This window comes from Stegastes partitus, unplaced genomic scaffold (assembly GCF_000690725.1).
Source record: "Stegastes partitus isolate 25-593 unplaced genomic scaffold, Stegastes_partitus-1.0.2 Scaffold318, whole genome shotgun sequence".
NCBI lineage: Eukaryota > Metazoa > Chordata > Actinopteri > Pomacentridae > Stegastes > Stegastes partitus.
The window spans coordinates 85,589-103,167 of record NW_007578049.1 but is presented as its reverse complement, the minus strand read 5'-3'; the positions used below and the strand labels follow the sequence as shown (position 1 = coordinate 103,167).

Sequence of the window (17,579 nt, the reverse complement as noted above, 5' to 3'; positions counted from 1 at the left end):
TAATAATGTGACAGATACACAGAGAAACTGCTTCAGAGTATTTGAATCTTTGATTGAACCACACCTAGACATTATCACTTTTCCCTCTTTTGACAGAAATACCTCCTGACGCACAAAGTTTTCATTTGCTCATACGAAGCATGGCTTAAAATAAAAAGTACAGTTTGTGGCTTGATGTTTCTTTATTTTGTCTGTTTTCTCTTTTTCTTTGAATGCACCTTTATGTGAGCAAAGCAAGAGGAGGACAAATCATGTGCATTTATAGTCGTAAGTAAAAAGTTACTGGAATTTCTTTTCCATTTTAAAGGTCACTTGTCCACCTCCTGATCACAAACCTGTTAACATTAATCTTTAACCAGAGGCTGTGAAATTGTTTTTTGGAGGCTGTAACATGTTCCTGTAATAGAGCATCATTACTGCACTTATACAGTTCTCTGAAGTTGGGGAAAGCTTTTTATATACATGTCAATATGCTAAACCAATCATGAAAGTCCTTTACATTTAAAAATCATTTCTGCCATAAATTCTCTGGTTAATGAGTTTGCTCGGAGCAACTCATGTACAACAGCCGCTTATGGCAGTCTGTGAGCGCCACACGGAGAGAATTCAAAAACACTTACTTCAGCGCAATCCACCTACACAGAGCGTGGAGATTATTATTCCTGACACGAGTGCCGTAACTATGAACGTGCTTGATATCTGATACTATAGCTCTTCAATGAAAAGCCTCTTTCACCACATTTGATTTATGACATTTAAAAGATGTGATTCATACAAACCCCCCATGTTCAGGTCATGTCCTAAACTTTCTGGAACAACAGCTGTATTTACAAATATAGCTGGAAAGAAGCTAGTGAATAAATTTTCCATTTCATTGCACTGTTGACATGACATCAAAAATGTTGGACGCCTAAAGACTTTGCTGCGTTAATACATCAGGTGGTGCAGCCCACATTTGTATACATAGGGCGCCTTTAGCAAAACAGGACAAAACGTGGCGAGAAACCACATATCACACAATTATATTTGAAAACGTCCCAATTGTCACAAACCGAGGGCATGCATTGACGGATTCTTGTTAGTTTTCAAAAAGCCAGGGAAGCTGTGAAACAGATCCAAGTGTTACAATCACGTCTGAAATGCATATCACCCCTCTGTCAGGCAGCCGGATCTGGAAGTCTGGGCCAAAAATAGTTAAAAGTCAAATTTTGTTGGGTTTTTTTTGCCTGTGCAAATTCGTTGACTGTATCAAGCCCCTGTTAATAAGCATCATAAAACCTGTCCTGTGTGGATATGCATCAAAGTTAAATATGCCCATGTTAATATTCTAGCCTACAAGCAGCAGCTCCACAGCAAACAACAGATGGAAGGGCAGATGCATTTAAGTAAACCATATTTATGAACTAAAACATTGCATATTTAACAAAACTATACTTCACTAGAAACAGAAGAACCGAAAATCCGACTAAAGTTAGTCACAGAAGCAAAATGGCTAAAAAAAATAAATAAAAAAAAATACACATGAACTATATTTAATAACAAAAGCCCATCCTGGAGTCTGATGCGGGATTAAAGCTTTTTATAGCAAAATTAAAATCGGCTCTCTCGTTACTAAAGTACACCAAAAAATGTACACCACGAGCTGCAGCTACCTTGTTACCCGAGGCAGGATCCAGATCAGTGACTCACGTATTTTAGTCATACTGGCTTGTTACCCGTAATACCGTCTGGATTTCACGTTTCTTAAGACTGGTAGTGTGGAGCAGTCAGACACTCTCTGAGGAGGCGATTCAAACGGATCGGCACCGTGCACTTTGATTGAACTCGCCCTGCTTTTGGGCTCGATGCCCTTTGCTGGTGTTTTAATGCGCTCACCTGGGAAGGCGAACATTTAAAACGTATCTGCCTTATTTTTACACTCAGATTCACGCGGCTAACAGGTTGATGTGAGGAAATGTTATTCATCCGGAAGGGCTCAAGAAAGGTTTGAAGCAGTTTAAATGGAGTTGGTTGCTGTCAGACATGGTGAAGGCTTGATGCGGCTGGCAGCTCCTAATGAATCATAAATGAAACGGCCGAGGCTGCGAGAGAGGACGAACTTGCAGTTAATGCTGGTTTGTAGCAAGAACCTATAATTATTGTATTCATTAAGCGATGGTTAGATTTAATTGTGGCTTTTGTAAATTGGCAAGCGTCCTTCTCCTGGCATTGATTAAACCCCTAAAACTACTTCCTGCTTTAAAATTCCTTAGATGTTACTCTACACCTTTGCCTCTCTATGCAAATTAGTCCCTCTCTTTACCTCCACGAACCCATTCGCCTGCAGCTCAAGCATATCTGCTCACCACTGACTCTGCTTAAACACTGTGAAACCACTCTACGCTACCCAATGGTAAGTCGTAATAATGGAACAGCTGAGCCTTGCATGTTCAAGCCGGAACGTGATTGTGAAGAAGTAGCCGGAGTGTTTTGCCGAGTATAAAAACAATTAGGATGCGTCAACGAGGGTAAAAACTAGATTTTCATTAGAGGGGATCTTGAATAAATCTGTGAAGATTCTCAGTCATTCAGGTCATGGCTATTATCGTAGATTAATCGTAGCAACTGGACTTCGCTTGAGTTCCTCGTCATCCAAGAGGCTTCATCAGTTCTGACTGACTAGTTGGGAGTTCCAGATGCTAACATCCTCAGGACTGGACTCAGCAGCCCACCTGCATCTTAGGGACAAAGGACACTCATTTGAAGACAATAATGTACAGATTTTGGCCGAGGAGGACAGATGGTTTGACAACGGAGTGAAAGAAGTCATTTATGTCAAACTAGAAAGACCATCCCTCAACAGAGGTGGAGTTCTGAGGCATCACCTCTCACCTGTTTACAATTCAGTCTCTCCAGGAAGATGAAACTACATCCACACCAAGCCACAAAAGATCCTAATGAACCCCATTGTGGCAGGGGGAGCACTGACGACTCGGGGGAGGATCAACAAATCCCCAATTGAAACCGAAACTCAGGTGTTAATGGCTCCTTAAGGATATAAGTGTCTGGAACTCCCAACTAGTCAGTCAGAGCTGATGAAGCCTCTTGGATGAGATGTCTTCAAGGAACTCAAGTAAGTCCAGTTGCTACGATTAATCTACGAGAAGGATCTTTAATATATGTATAAACACTTTTGTATGTGGGCTCAAATGTTGAATTAAGAAGGCACAAGGTATTTATAGAAATATAGACCAATCAGCCACAACATTAAAACCACTGACAGATGATGTGAATGGCACTGATCATCTTGTTTAAATGTAATTGTCTGCTGGGAATATTTGTGTCCTGGCAGTCATGTGGATGTTACAGACCCCTCCCGCCATAGCAAAATCCCTTTCCAACGGCAGCAGCCTCCCCCCCAGTGAGGTAATGCAACCTGCCATCGTGCACAAAAAACCTGCTCCGGAACACAAGATAAAGAGCCCAAGCCTTTACCCAGCCTCCAAACTCTCCAGACACAAATCCGATCAGGCATCCACGACAAGCAGTGGTGGCACAGCGGGGGACCTACACAATGTCAGGCAGGCGGTTTTAATGCTGTGGCGGGTCGCTGTACTATCCAGATCATCATAATTTTAATATATTCAATTAGTGGGTGCAATCAGTAGGTGAGGGTGTTGTCAGTGCCGGCGACACCCTCCACATCTGATGAGCTACGCCAGCAATCATACATCATCAGCGCGTGTCTGTTCAAACAACCGGCATTAATTCAAACGAGTACATCCCCGGCTACCCTTACCGTAATGATCCCACTGCTAGCAGCCCCTTCTCATATAGCAACGGCAGAACACCAATAATGAAAGCCAGCACTAGTAAACTGCAAGCTCCCACAATAATATACAAGATGATAAAGGGGTAGTTCATAGATTTATGAGCTCATATGAACCCCCCGAGGCCTGCAGTGTCTCTGTACTCAGTTTGACTAATGGTTCTTAAGCTAAGACTGACAGGGCAAAGGACTTGGAGATTTATTTACACAAAAACTAAGTTGTATATTCCGAATGCGCGAGCCGCTCTCCCTTTCCTCGACTGTAATTATCCGGAGCACTTAGCATTTCAAGATGTGTGCACTTGATCACGAGCGGGTTTGAGACATTATGAGAGTCGTATCAAAGGTAGCATGCAGTCGACAATATCCAATATGTCAGCCTCCCTGAGGGATATACTGTCTCACTGCTCGAGTTGAATAATGCCTCGGTACCAGTGGATGACTGGTGTTTCTTTTGTACTGACTGACTTATTTTGTTACCATAGCACTGGCTGACTGATAATGCCGTCAGTTGTTCATTAGGAGCCAATCACAGCCCTGCAGACACAGAAACTCATGAATACGTAATGAAGAGAGATGATGCGGGGATGTGATTGGTGGGTTCTGCCGCGGGGAAGGAAACAGATTGTTCATACCTGACAGACGCACAGACGACAGGAAAGCGGGCGCGCACACATGGCATACAAACACGTCATCACAACACATCAGCACACAGATAGATCCGTCAGTTTTAGACAGACACGTGTACGAACAGAAACACAAACTTGTAAATGGACACACATCATAGAGACATGGTGCACAATCATACGGACACAGATACACTGAGTGCGCACACACACACACACACATACACACACACAAACACACAGCGACACAATCCACAGCCAGGTGTTGAGGGTGTGGGGTTGGGCATTAACGTAGAAGGTATCGTGCAGGGTAGCGTGTGGACAGCATACATAATCAATGTTACCCTTTAGCGTCTGTTAAAATTGCATTTACGCTTAAGATTCTGCTTTTCTGTCGCACCAGGGCGGAATGACTAGAGAATGAACCGAACACGGGGACACAAAGATTGAACCAACAAACAGTAGAAAGGAAGGCAGCGTACTCCAGATTGAGCACAATGTTGTTATCTTATCTTCCAACAGTAAAATGAAAGGTTTTCAGTACGCAAACAGCCCATCAAGTGTGTGTCTGCCCACTGTGCATAGTAATTATGGCGGCACACACAGTGTCTGAGTAATAAGCACCCTATATGTGCAACACACACACACATACAGAGGAAGGCAGCGTAACTCAATAATCTTGGCAGTAAATCCTGTGCTGACCACTAGGGGGCAAACTAGAAGTGACCAAATGAATAACTAGAGCAGGTTTTGCAGATAATCTTGACACCTAATTGGAATTGAATTGACTCACTTTTACATTCAAGAGGGAGCTTGCTAAAAAAAACTAAATCATTGCACTGCTCCTGTTTACTGCGCTCGGGTCATTGTAAAAACAATCACAGGTTGGGGTCGGAGTCAACATCAAAACAAAATACAGCAATCAGAAGAGTGTTGTGACATTTTCATTATGCTGATGCAGGACGGAGGGGGAGAAAAAAAATGCTTTCTAAACATTATAAATTTGGATGCAGAAACAGGCTATTGATTTAGAGGCGCTACCTAGAATTCAAACAGGATGACCAGCGAAGGTCAGAGAGGGCAGGCGGTCCGGTCTCTCCCTCCATCCTGCGCTGGGGATAGTTCAAGCCTTTATTGATTAGCTACGATATAGTCTAAACACACCAAAGTGGATTATTTTCAAACCTGCACACACACACCTTCCATGTAGACTACAAAGCCTTACTATGATTGAAAGGAACACGAGAGCAGACGTAGATTAGATTGGGCCGAGTGTATCGTCTAAAGGCTGCGCTGAGGTCGCAGGTTTCTCCAAGAAATGTCTCATAGAAACACAGCGAGCACCTCAGCTATCATCATCTGTTGCTAGCGGTCTGCTGGAAGCCGATTTTATTTTGGGTTGATTGGAATCCACCGTTGCAGAAACTTGAACGTGCACCAGCTAGCACAGTGTGAGACTCCTAGGCTTACACTTGATTTTTAATGTTTGAAAATACAAAACGGTGTGAAATGCTGGAAGAGATCTCCATCTGCTTTTAGCAAATTCTGAATCAGGAGAAGTGCAGACATACTGAGGCAGTAAATATTAGCAAATATTTAAAAAAAAAAAAAAGGGGTTTTCTTGATTTGCATATACGCCATTACAAGTGGACATTTAGCATTTAGTTCCTATTTGAAAGGCTCTACAGTAAACTGATCCAGCGTTACACCACATACAGGATAATGAAACTGATAAGGACCTTTTCTATAGCACTAATGTTGTTTTCCTACATGTAATAGATGGTGATATGTGATACCAGTAGGATAATGTGCACATACTGTGTTTACCTCTAATGGTAAAATTAACAATATTTCACTATAATGTTCAGTAACTTCTCTTAAAGCACCACACACTCATTACAGTTTTTACATTTTTATTTTTTTTTAAATCATTAAAATAATGTATTACAAAAACAACCTCTGATGTCTGAGAGATGCTGTATGGACCTCTAGACAACCCTCTCTTTTTGACTCATATCCTCTCAGGATTTCTTGACGCTCCCTCTCCTTTTTTGGGGGGTTTCATCTGCTTCGTTTGCTCCAAATGCTGATCACACTTTTTTTTTTTTCTCTTTTAAGTCTCTTTAAGAGGTTCAGACATGGGGATTCTAGCGAAGTAAAAGTTCATTTTGTGCTTTTAATCATCATGTTTTCAGGGAAACTGTTACATGCTCACTTTGCAGCATTGCCAGGATCTCTCCACCCTCGTTTTCTGTAATGTTAACGTTCAATAATAAAAGCCAGACAATATTTCTTTTTTCAGAGTAGAATGTGCTCAGTAAATGGACCCCATTCAGTTTACTGGACGGCTTGCTGACCGACCTGTTGACTGGTCAGTTGTCAGCTAGACTAAAAATCTCACTGACTCAATATGAACAACTTTCTGAATGACAGCGGTAAGTGCAGGAAATCTAACTGGTTTGTCGTGTTTGATGGTCAACATTGCAGTTTAATTTAATGGTGATAAAAACAGCTGGTTCTGTTTAGTTAAGCAATCCCATTACTCTAAATACTCATCAGCATAAGGAACATTATACAACAAGTAGCATTACTTGTGTTATGAACTGCAGCTTGGTCAGATTAAGTTGATGTTTGGACGCCAAATCCTCCACAATCTGCATCACCACCCAGCATTACTCCAAGAAAAACTAAGATGGCAAAATGTTTGAGTGACTCACTCTTTGTGGAACTGACTGCAATGTAATTACTTAGTTGTAACGCCTTACTGTGACACACTGCTACTGGTTACCACTCCATTTGTATTCACTTAACATTTAAAAGTGCACAAAGCCCTACCACTTTAATTCAATTCAAATAACTTTTTTAATCCTCTAGGGGCAATTCAAAGGCTCACTGAGTATTTAATGTAATTTAAAGACATTAAAAAAAAACAAACAAACAAAAATGAATGAACCACATCATAAATATTACATTATTATTTTGTCTGTCTCTAAGTGTGGCCCTGCGATGCACTGGTTGCCTGTCCAGGTGTCCCCTGCCTTTGCCCTCAGTCAGCTGGGATAGACTCCAGCCCCCCCGCGACCCTAGTGAGGATTAAGCGGTGTATAGATAATGGATGGATTTTATTATTTTATTAACTGGCTAACTTTATCTGTTTTGTAGTTATCCAGCTAAAGCTAGCTCCATGGATTAGCTGACTAGTTTCAAGCTAACGAATTCCTGGTACCTTATTGCTTCTTGCACAGTATTATATTGGCTGAGACTAAAGTTGCATGTCAAGGCAGAAAACCAGTTCATCTACAGCATAGTTCTTGTGTTGTAGCGTAGAGCTTGTTAAACATAAGCACGGTAGCTGAAAACAGTCGTGTAGTCAACAAACTAATCGAACACTATCCAGGATAACACTGCCTGAGGGAGGCAGAGCTGCAGGCGTGAACCTGCTCTCTGACAGCAGCCAGGATCTGCTTTAAACACGGCAGCGTTAACTGGATAACATGTTCAGAGATGGCACCCGGTTTGTTCCAGTGAACACAACAGAAACGTTCCAGTCGACTTCTTCTCACATTTTTAGGCTCACGTAGCATCCAAGACATCCGCTGGTTGACTTTGTGTTGGCTCCTTTCACACATGAGCGGGATAAAAAAGTCGTATGGCTCCTCAACACTTTCCAAATGTTAGCTCTGATTCTCAATAACAGGAGTCATTCTGCAGGCATTGTGAACCCTCAGAAAAATGTATTGACTGCTTTATAAATGCCATTTAACCAATTATTGTGTACGGGAAGAATGTTTTGTGCATGCATTGTTTTGTTGTCCTTCACTGTTTTGTACTCGATGCATATATATATATGTGGCTGAAGAAGCTGAATGACGGCAGCTGAATAGCTGAGTGAACACGTGACTTGCTGGCTGACTGGAACCATGTGTGACATGCTGGCTCACCATGTGTCCGTGGCTTTTACTCTGGTTGTACTTATGAATAATTGCACAGGGAGCATGTTTTTACTTGAAAAAATTGTAACCCTGAAAATGACAGAAGTTGACCTTTGGGGGAAGAGCCGAACATGTTCTTATTTTATTTAACAGACAAGATGATTGCGGGTATTTGTTGGGAGTGAGAACGTATTAATGCACCCAGCATATGCAACCACAGAAACTAGACACCATCCAGAGCTTCGAGCATCGCTTAGCCTTTCATCACAAGTTGGTTTTTCCAACTTCTCCCTATCCATCCATCCATCCATCCATCCTATTTTAAAGGTCCCATATGGAGTAAATTCATTTTTTGAGCGTGTGTTTTGTGATTTGCATGTCTCCATTATAAAAGCTGGAAAAATATGAAGCTCCTCAATTCATCTGACCCCCATATTAACCAGAGTGCCTCCCAGCTTCACAGGCCAGTCAGACTTTTACAAAGTTTCTAAGTAGAAAACACAACGCTGCTCCTTTACTGCCCGTTGCTTCCACAGTGAGCCATTCTGAAGCTGCATCACAGTTCGCGGAGACGTTTCCAAGCTGTACCACTAAACCACCGATTGCACAACCACAACATGGACTGAAAAATCCACCGTAGACTTTAGTTAAAATCAGCAGCTGTGCTGTGAATGTGGTGTGATTTCCATGTAAAACGTTGGCTCAGAGAGAAAGTTAGAAGCCTGGAAATGGCTTCACTCCCACATTTGCATCTATGTCGGCTGCTCAACTGTCTCGCTTTGCATTTTCAATGACAGATGCAGAGACAGTCTTCTTCCTGAAGCGGCGTGTACGGCTGCAGCAGATCAACTATATTTAAAGATTCAGACACCAAAACAGCCCATTTAGAACATGAATATATACAATATGCTGCCTCTAAATCTACATCAAGATCAACTGAATAAAACATGGTTGATGTCTTGGAACTCTCCATGCGGTGTTTTATCCTACAGTCCACAGTCCAGACATAGAGCTACCCTGCTTCAGCGCCGGTGAGACACTTACATATAGCTCGGGTAGAGTCCCAAAACAAGATGTTGTAAGTGCAAAGATGACTAAATGCACTCACAGCAGCTCCCACAGTGAGAAACATCAGCTTTGATTTCATCTTAGTCTGCAAAAGCACTACAGAGAGATCCTACATCCTATAGCTCATCACTTATTGTCTTTGTATTTTAGTGCGAACTGAATCTTTAAACGTATTTTGGTCCTGAGGTGAAAAGCATTTACTCTCGCACAGAGATGTTGATATAGCCGCATAATTACTTAGCTTCAATTAAACATGCTAATGGACACTTAATGGCTGTGCTTACATTAAGCTGTGTCGGAGGTGGTGAAAGATAAAGTATGACATCCTGATAAAACAGCTCAAAACTGGAGAAATACATTAATATCACAACACTAATTAATTAGATAAAAGCATATGTAACACCGACTCCAACTACATCTGTCTTAATAGTGTTTAATGTATGATATAAATACTCATTTGTAGATATCTGAGCATTCCTGTAAACATTAAAAGGACTGCGAAAATGTAAATTATGCAAATACAAATGATTGTTTCTGTTATGAGGACCACTGTGTCCCAGACAGATATATCTGAATATAAATGGTTAACTCTTTTAATTTAAGTCTACCAACATGAAGCCTATGGCATGTTTGAAAACCCTGCCACTGTGAATCACTCTGAAGCATCAATTAAGCATTCAAATGGACAATTAACTTGGTACGTTTGGTTTAGCCATGCAGAGGAGCTGCAGGCTTCGCGTTGCTAAATACACTAATTTATGAACAGGCTTCCACCACACGTACACACACGCATACACACGCACGCGCGCGCGCACACACACACACACACACACACTTCCTTCCTCTAAAGTGGTCTTCAACAGCATTTATGACAGTGGGACATAAAAACTGTTAATATTTAAATATTTAGCCAAGCTGCAATGCCAAGTGACTTGTCCCCTTAAACCCCCCATCTCTCTCTGGCCATCCATCTCGTTTTTTTCTATCTCTTTTTATCACTTCTCTGGATCTCCTCACTGTTTTACCACCCCCCCTCTCTCTTTTCCTCTGTTGTTCCTTTGAAATGTTTTCGGTCCGTCGCTGCCTCCCTAACCCCGCCGCCCCTTCTCTGCAAACTTGGATAGAAATCATTAGGAGATTATTATTAATTCAGAACTTCATAATTTGGGCAGCAGCAGAAGGAGGAGGTTTTCATGAGCCGAGTGGCTGACCTTATGCACACACACACAACCACACAGAAGGAAAACAGTCTGTCCAGCTCGCTGGCAGCACCTACAGCCAAACGTGTCCCTCTGAGGTCTCATAGCACTGTCTTATAAACTAAACTAACCCTGCCAAAGCAGATTTGTTCATTTAGTCTCGCAGAGACAAATTTGGAATTGTTTTCATACAGCGTTTGCTACTAAACTAAACTCACCCTGCCCAAGGGTTTCGCCATTATAATTTATTCTCCTGGAGAAAAGTAGAATTTAGTAGACCAGAACAATTAGATTAGAATTAAAGTCAAATAAATAAAAAAAATAAAAGACGTAGTGGAATATCATTAAGCGGAACTGTTTATAATAAAGTGGAGTTGATAAACACCCTAAGAATACTAATTAAAGAGTAAATCTGAGGGGGATAAAGCATAACAAATACAGTAGCACCATAAAAGTAGACTGGAAGCAAAGAGAATAAAACGCGAGATAATGTAATCCTCTATGGTTAATGATCGCAGCTTTGTAAATAAACATTTTGCAAGTGGTTCCATAAGATATGAGACGAACTGATCATCAATCATTTCTGCAGTGTCAGTAGTGGCATTGGCAATGTTGTTGTTGGAATATTGATCAGCTGACACTGCTGACAAGCACTTCCAGACTTACAGTGAAGCAATGTTAATGTATACAGTAGATAATAAACATCAATTTTCTCACTGGCTGGTTTATGTGTGATACATCTTAAGAGATATCCCGTGATGATAATTTAAAAGACTTTGAGGAGCAACGTGTCTTCAGCCGCCCAAGCTGCCCTTCTGCTAACACGCTGGAACCAACAAAGTAATGGAGATGACTGACAGCTGACAGGAAGTAGCCGATCAATCAGGGGCTTGTTAAAAACTTCACTAATTAATCAACTAACTTATCACTCTGACACCCCTCATTAACATGTTGATTAACCTTTTAAACTAATTAAGATCAATTAAACCAATTAAAAGCCAATCTCGGGGGGGGAGTGGTCTGGTTGTCAGTCAATCAGTCAAGTCTGAGGAGAGAGATGCGGGGAGAGGGCGGAGAGGAGGGAGTCGGGGAGAAACAAAGACGAGAGGAGGCAGAAGGTTTAAAGGAAAGGATGACGCTTCAACATATGTCTGGCCTTGACTGAATCCACAATCTGCTACCAGCGTCCCTCTTGTTGCTTTTGGTAGTTTGCCTTTATTAGACAGTTGACAGTGCAGACATGACATACAAGATATTCAATAAAGCTCCTGGGCTGGATTCCAATCTAGGATGTCATTCAGCTCCTACAAAGCCACAGCGATGTCCTCTTATGTATACGGCCATTCCTTAAAACTCAAACACAAGCAACACCTCCCTTGAGGGATCATCTGGGGTCATATTAATCAGCCCGTCATGCCCTCCGATTGGAAATTTATCCAGATCTAATGTAAGATTAACACTGAATTAATTGAAGTTACTTTAATTGCCCTAATTGGCCAGAGTCCTGCGAGTTCACATATGACCAATACAATAAAGAATTCATGAGGTCATAAAAAGTTCTTCTTTTTTTTTTTTACATCTAGCAATTTAATGTCGATAATCCCAGTGAGCGCTACATGTCATTATGAGGAATTCATTCATTAGTTCTTCATTAGTTCCAATACATTCAGCAGCCACATGGTGCACAAATACACAGTAGATCTAGACTTAAGGAGTTCTTTGTAAGAGGACAAATGGTATAAAGTTGTCAGCTGTACCTTGACATGTTTTGGCGTCTCATCTGTCGCCTTCTTCAGACGTGTCATCTGACGTGTATGACGTGTCTTTATGGTAAAATGGTAAATGGACTACACTGATATAGCGCTTTTCTACCTTAGTGGGACTCAAAACACTCTCATTCACCCATTCACACACACATTCACACACCAATGGCGACAGAGCTGCCATGCAAGTCGCTAGCCTTCCATTGGGAGCAATTTAGGGTTCAGTGTCTGACCCAAGGACACTTCCACTGTGGAGGGGGCGGGCATCGAACCGCCAACCTTACAATCAGAGGACAACCGCTCAACCACCTGAGCCATAGCCTCAGCTGTTGTTCCTAGGTGTGGTCAATAACTGGGAAGACGCGAGGATCATAGGGATTGAGGAGCACAAATACAGGCGCTGGATCCGGGAGGCCATTGAAATCAGGAAGCGAAGCTCACATACAATCAATAGAGATGATGGAGCGTTCCTTCTATCCCACACCTGGGACGCTCTGCTCCAGAGGCCACTGCGCAGCAGTAGGTGTGACCAAACTGACACACCCACTGGATCTGTCAGATTGGCCACACCGAGGAACAACAGCTGATGAAGACACGTCATCAGATGACACTTCTGAAGAAGGCGACAGATGAGACGCCAAAACATGTCAAGGTACAGCTAACAACTTTATACCATTTGTCCTATTACAAAGAACTCCTTAAGTCTATTTGTACATTGAAGACAAAATGAACGTCTTTGCTACACAGTAGAGCTATGTGATTTGTTATCCGAAGGTTGGACGTGAGTTGCTTCTGGTCCACACTTGTTCATTTCTAAACCAAAAGTCTCAGACGCCACATTTTCGTGTCAAAACCTACGCAGGGAGACCACGACTTGTCCGTCTGCAAAAAGACAGATATCAGTTCAAAAGCTGGCAACAGCCCTACAAAACTGAGAAAATGACCACGATGACTGTGAGAAGGAAACTAGGCTTTATCGGCGTGTATGTCGTGTACGTGGAAGAAGTGTTGACAGAAAGAGAAGGACGAGAGGGAGCTTAAGTTCTGAGAAACACATTGAGTCACTGAGTGCCATGTCAGACCCACGCTGACTTATTTTGTGCATTTTCGCAAGAACCAAACTGTAAACAGCATGCTTCTCTTTGACACAAGCAGGGCCCAGCTTCCGGGGACAAGGTGCCGACGCCGCTCCCGAGGGTTGGCATTTCAGATAGGTGCGCACCATTTTTTAAATTTTTTTTTTCCTTTTTCTTGTGTGAGAGTGCTTTGTGTTTTGGTGACTTGCTGCGAAGTCGAATGTGCCGAAGTGAGAAGCAAAGGCACAGCGGGGAGTGTGTCAGTAATAATCAAGTGGCACGGTGCAATTTTAGTGTCAAGCATGACCGAGATTTATGCTTGTGCTGCCTGCCCACTCAGACCAGGGCAGTGACGCATGGAGGAAGTCGGTTTTTGCTGTTTCTGTCACTGCTGTTTAGTTAAAGTTTGGAGCAATAAACACAAATAAAACGCCACCGACGGTTTGATAAAAGTGGAGCTGATTGTACGACAATGATTACTTTGATATCAGTCCATAAAACATCCCAATCATACCTGCAGCAAAATAACCAGCGTGATCTTACGATGATGAACAAACTTTACAAGAACGAGTGATTCACAAAAAAGGGCCAATAGTTTGAAAAAGTAAATAGCCTCTATTTTTTTGTGAAAGAAAAAGAGGCAATCTGAGACTGAAACGGGAATGCTGGAGAGTAGCAAAAACAAGCAAAGTGTAAATAAAAAAAAAAAAATCTGTTCCAGCCTGTCTGTGCAGTTGTTCCACACATTCTGCTCTCATTATCGCTGTAGGGAGACACGGACGCTGCCAAATGAATTTCCAAATGTTTTCCACCAGTTTGGGTTCGCGTCAAAGAAATCCAACTGTACGCCTCTGAGCGCTTACACGAGAGAAAAAAAGGAGGACGACGAGAGAGCGGGCTGCGATAGAGAGAAGAAAAGAGAAAGGGATGCAGAAATATGGAGGGAAATGTGGTAAAGAAGAGACAAGACAACTGGAGTCACGAGTGTGATTAAAGGCGGTTTAGAGGGAAGGGTTCATGGAGGGGAACTGTCAGAGACAAAGGAGATGTTGGAGGAGAAAAAAAAGGCATAAAAAAGCAAAAACAGATCTTTAAAAAGAGCTGTCATTAACAAACACAAAGAGATAAACTGTGTTCAAAGTCCCGTTTATCATAAATAAACACACTCTGCTGTATGTGTGTGTGTGTGTGTGTGTGTGTGTGTGTGTGTGTCCACGTAGATGACCGTCTCCATAACTATCAAGCGATCTTACCTTGATAATGTGCGCTGAAGCCTCGGTAACGGTGGTTGCCATCGGTCACAAAATGCAGCCGGAGCCAGTTCTTGTTGCTAACGATGGGAGAGGGGACGTTGCTGCCTGACAACCTAAAAGAAACATAGAGAGAACATTTTTTTCTTTGAGACAAAGACACATTCTTGAGCACAAATAAACTTAGAAAACTTCTGTCTTTTGCCCCTTTTTTTCCTCCTTATCGTCACTAGTTTGTAAATCTTCAGGAGACAACCAAAGTGACTGTTTTGAGTGTCTTGTCTATCCCAGACGTTCATTCCACAAAACTTGCAGCCAGGAGACTTTGCTGGGCGTCAGGACAGTGAATGGTGCTGGAATTGTGGCGATCAGTTGTGATGTGGACAAACTACACCAACACGGAGTCTGATCGGAGACCGGCAGTTACCCGAGAGAGAAGGAAGTGTACACGGTACAAACGTAAACAAAGGAGGAGGAAGAGAACCGGGATCCATGCTAGGCTAAAGGCTAACCCTCCAGACCAGCAGGACCGTCCTCCTACTCTCCAATGTCCGCTCCCTCCACAACAAAGCTGGACGAGCTACGTTTGCTGAGAGAAACCTGCAGAGAGTGGAGGGACTGCTGTGTGTCTGCTTTAACAGAAACATGGCTCCATGACAAGCTGGAGGAGACGTCATTATTCTGAGCGGACAGACAGACAGCTAGCTCTGGGCAGCATCTGCAGCTTCACCATCGTCACACCATCATGTTTGTGTCCCTGAAGACCTACCAGGACTTGAAGAGATTCGTCATGTTCAACAAATGGCGGCGCGCATGGATGCAGCGCCCCCTTCAGGAGACTGACAACGAACGTTTAGTGTCTGATCCCAGACGTGCAATTGCTGATTGAATAGTCCTGAATAATCTCATCTTGCCTGTACGACTGTGTATGTACAGCAACACGACAATAAACCTGATTTGATTTGATTTGAAATGGCAGAATGACCGAGGCTTGCCTCAAGCTGAAGGTCTTTAATGGATAGAAGTAGAGTCCAAAAGAATATATTTGTCTTAAAGGAAAACCCAAAAGCAATGCAGTTGTTGTAGCTGTAAAAAGTCTGTAAAACTAGGTACTCACACAGTAACAGTCATTGCAACACCACATAAGCTAGAAGCAAGATTTAGTCTGGTTTCCTTTCACTTTGTCCATCATGACTGACAGTATTCAGAAAAGTGTCGAGCTGCTTCCTTGAATGAAATCTATTGTGCCGTGTCAAGACTCGACGGGTCAACACAGCCGGTCCATTAGTGCAGCTCCACTGGAGAAACTGGGAATTACGCTGCATGCTCAAGGATGCCTCGCTCGCTCTTAATGAAGTCGGGGATAGTATTTCATATTCATTGTTCAAACAGAGGTTCCTTCGTTGAGGTTCGGGGGATTTAACTCAACAAGCGAACTCAATTCTCATTTCTGAAACCGTACTTAACAGCTGTCCTGATCCACATTATTTCGTCATTCATCGCCGTAATGATTATTTATAATATTTTTTTCCCACTAGAATTCACCTACATTCCACCAAACAGACTGGAAAATGGAAATACATCAACTACCCCAATGCCAGACTTGGATGTACCACTTTTAACAATATTACCTTCTTTTTTCTTTTTGCATTTATGAAAGCCGTACAGAGGCTTTGATGGTGCAAACACTCGCAGATAGCGCCCAATTTGCAACACTTTCATCAAGTGCTGAGGATAAGATCCTTTAATTGGCTGAGAAGATGAACAAGGCTCTCGTGGTTGGCAAAGTGAAGAGCGTGAGGTCACCGCTGGCAGCATTAAGAGGAAGCGACTGCGTTGCGGTTGACACTCGCGGAATAAAACCGCCTTGTTCTTGTGCAACTTCAAATATCTGAAGCTCAAATACGATCTCCGCCGGCGATAACCCTCTTCTATGCATCAGTTCTTTGATGTATGGCGCTTTCATCTTGTAGTGTCGACCAACAGGTGCTGTTTTTTTCTCCCATTACATTTTCATAGAGGTATTTTTAGTAATATCACCTTGGCATTTGAGACACCGGTACACACACACACAGACACACACACAGACACACACGTAAATGGTGTTAAGAGCGAAGTGGACTTGCCCTCTCATGTTCGCTTGTCTCCTTCTATAAACCTTTGTTAATAAAAACACACAGATGGACACACAAATGCATGCTTTCCCTCACGGATAGTGGCATTATAATGTATACACTCCTACCCAACACCAGTACCCTTTAATAACAGTGGTAAAAAGTGGAGCACAAGAATGCTGAGCAGGTGTTTTCGAAGGTGTGTCTGTTTGTGTGTGTGTGTGTGTGAAAGTGAGTGAACAGAGCGAGGGTCACCTTGTGCCCTAGATCAGTAGGATTCTCTGATGGCGGCTATTAGTCACACACACACACACACACACACACACACACATGAACCACCTGATTTCCATACAACAATGCCAACACAACAACACACAGCTGGGAGCGTAGGTGACCAACATACAGAAAGAAAACGTCCTCAGCACCGACAGTTTTTTTCATGCACTCTAGGAAAAACTAACAGCATTATATCTGCTTAATTTGTTGAAACCGGATCATTAAAATTGCTCGATACATTAATTTCATTAATTGGTTTGGAGAAAAAAAAAAACAAAACACAAGAGAGAGCCAGTAAATGTACAATATCGCCAGTTAATGCCTAATTTATTGGTCTTATTCAGTCAACCGCATCGAATTCTCCAACGTCAGTCTCAACCTTGTGGATCAAATTCAGAAAGCAAACTGATTTAAATTGACTACGCTATAGCAAATCAATGCTGAATTAGTCTACTATCTGGAGCAGA

The 17,579-nt window shown here is 42.3% G+C and overlaps 1 protein-coding gene across 1 annotated transcript in view; it reads right to left on the bottom strand.

The window, feature by feature from the left end:
• The window catches only part of LOC103358536 (CUB and sushi domain-containing protein 3-like), a gene marked incomplete at its 5' end in the record, with an annotated part of 221,174 nt that overhangs the window by 135,964 nt on the left and 67,631 nt on the right, over nucleotides 1-17,579 (bottom strand). Inside the window, one exon of the mRNA XM_008283549.1 lies at nucleotides 14,726-14,838. Coding sequence (XP_008281771.1) covers nucleotides 14,726-14,838 — 113 coding nt within the window. The remainder of the gene's footprint in view (nucleotides 1-14,725; nucleotides 14,839-17,579) is intronic.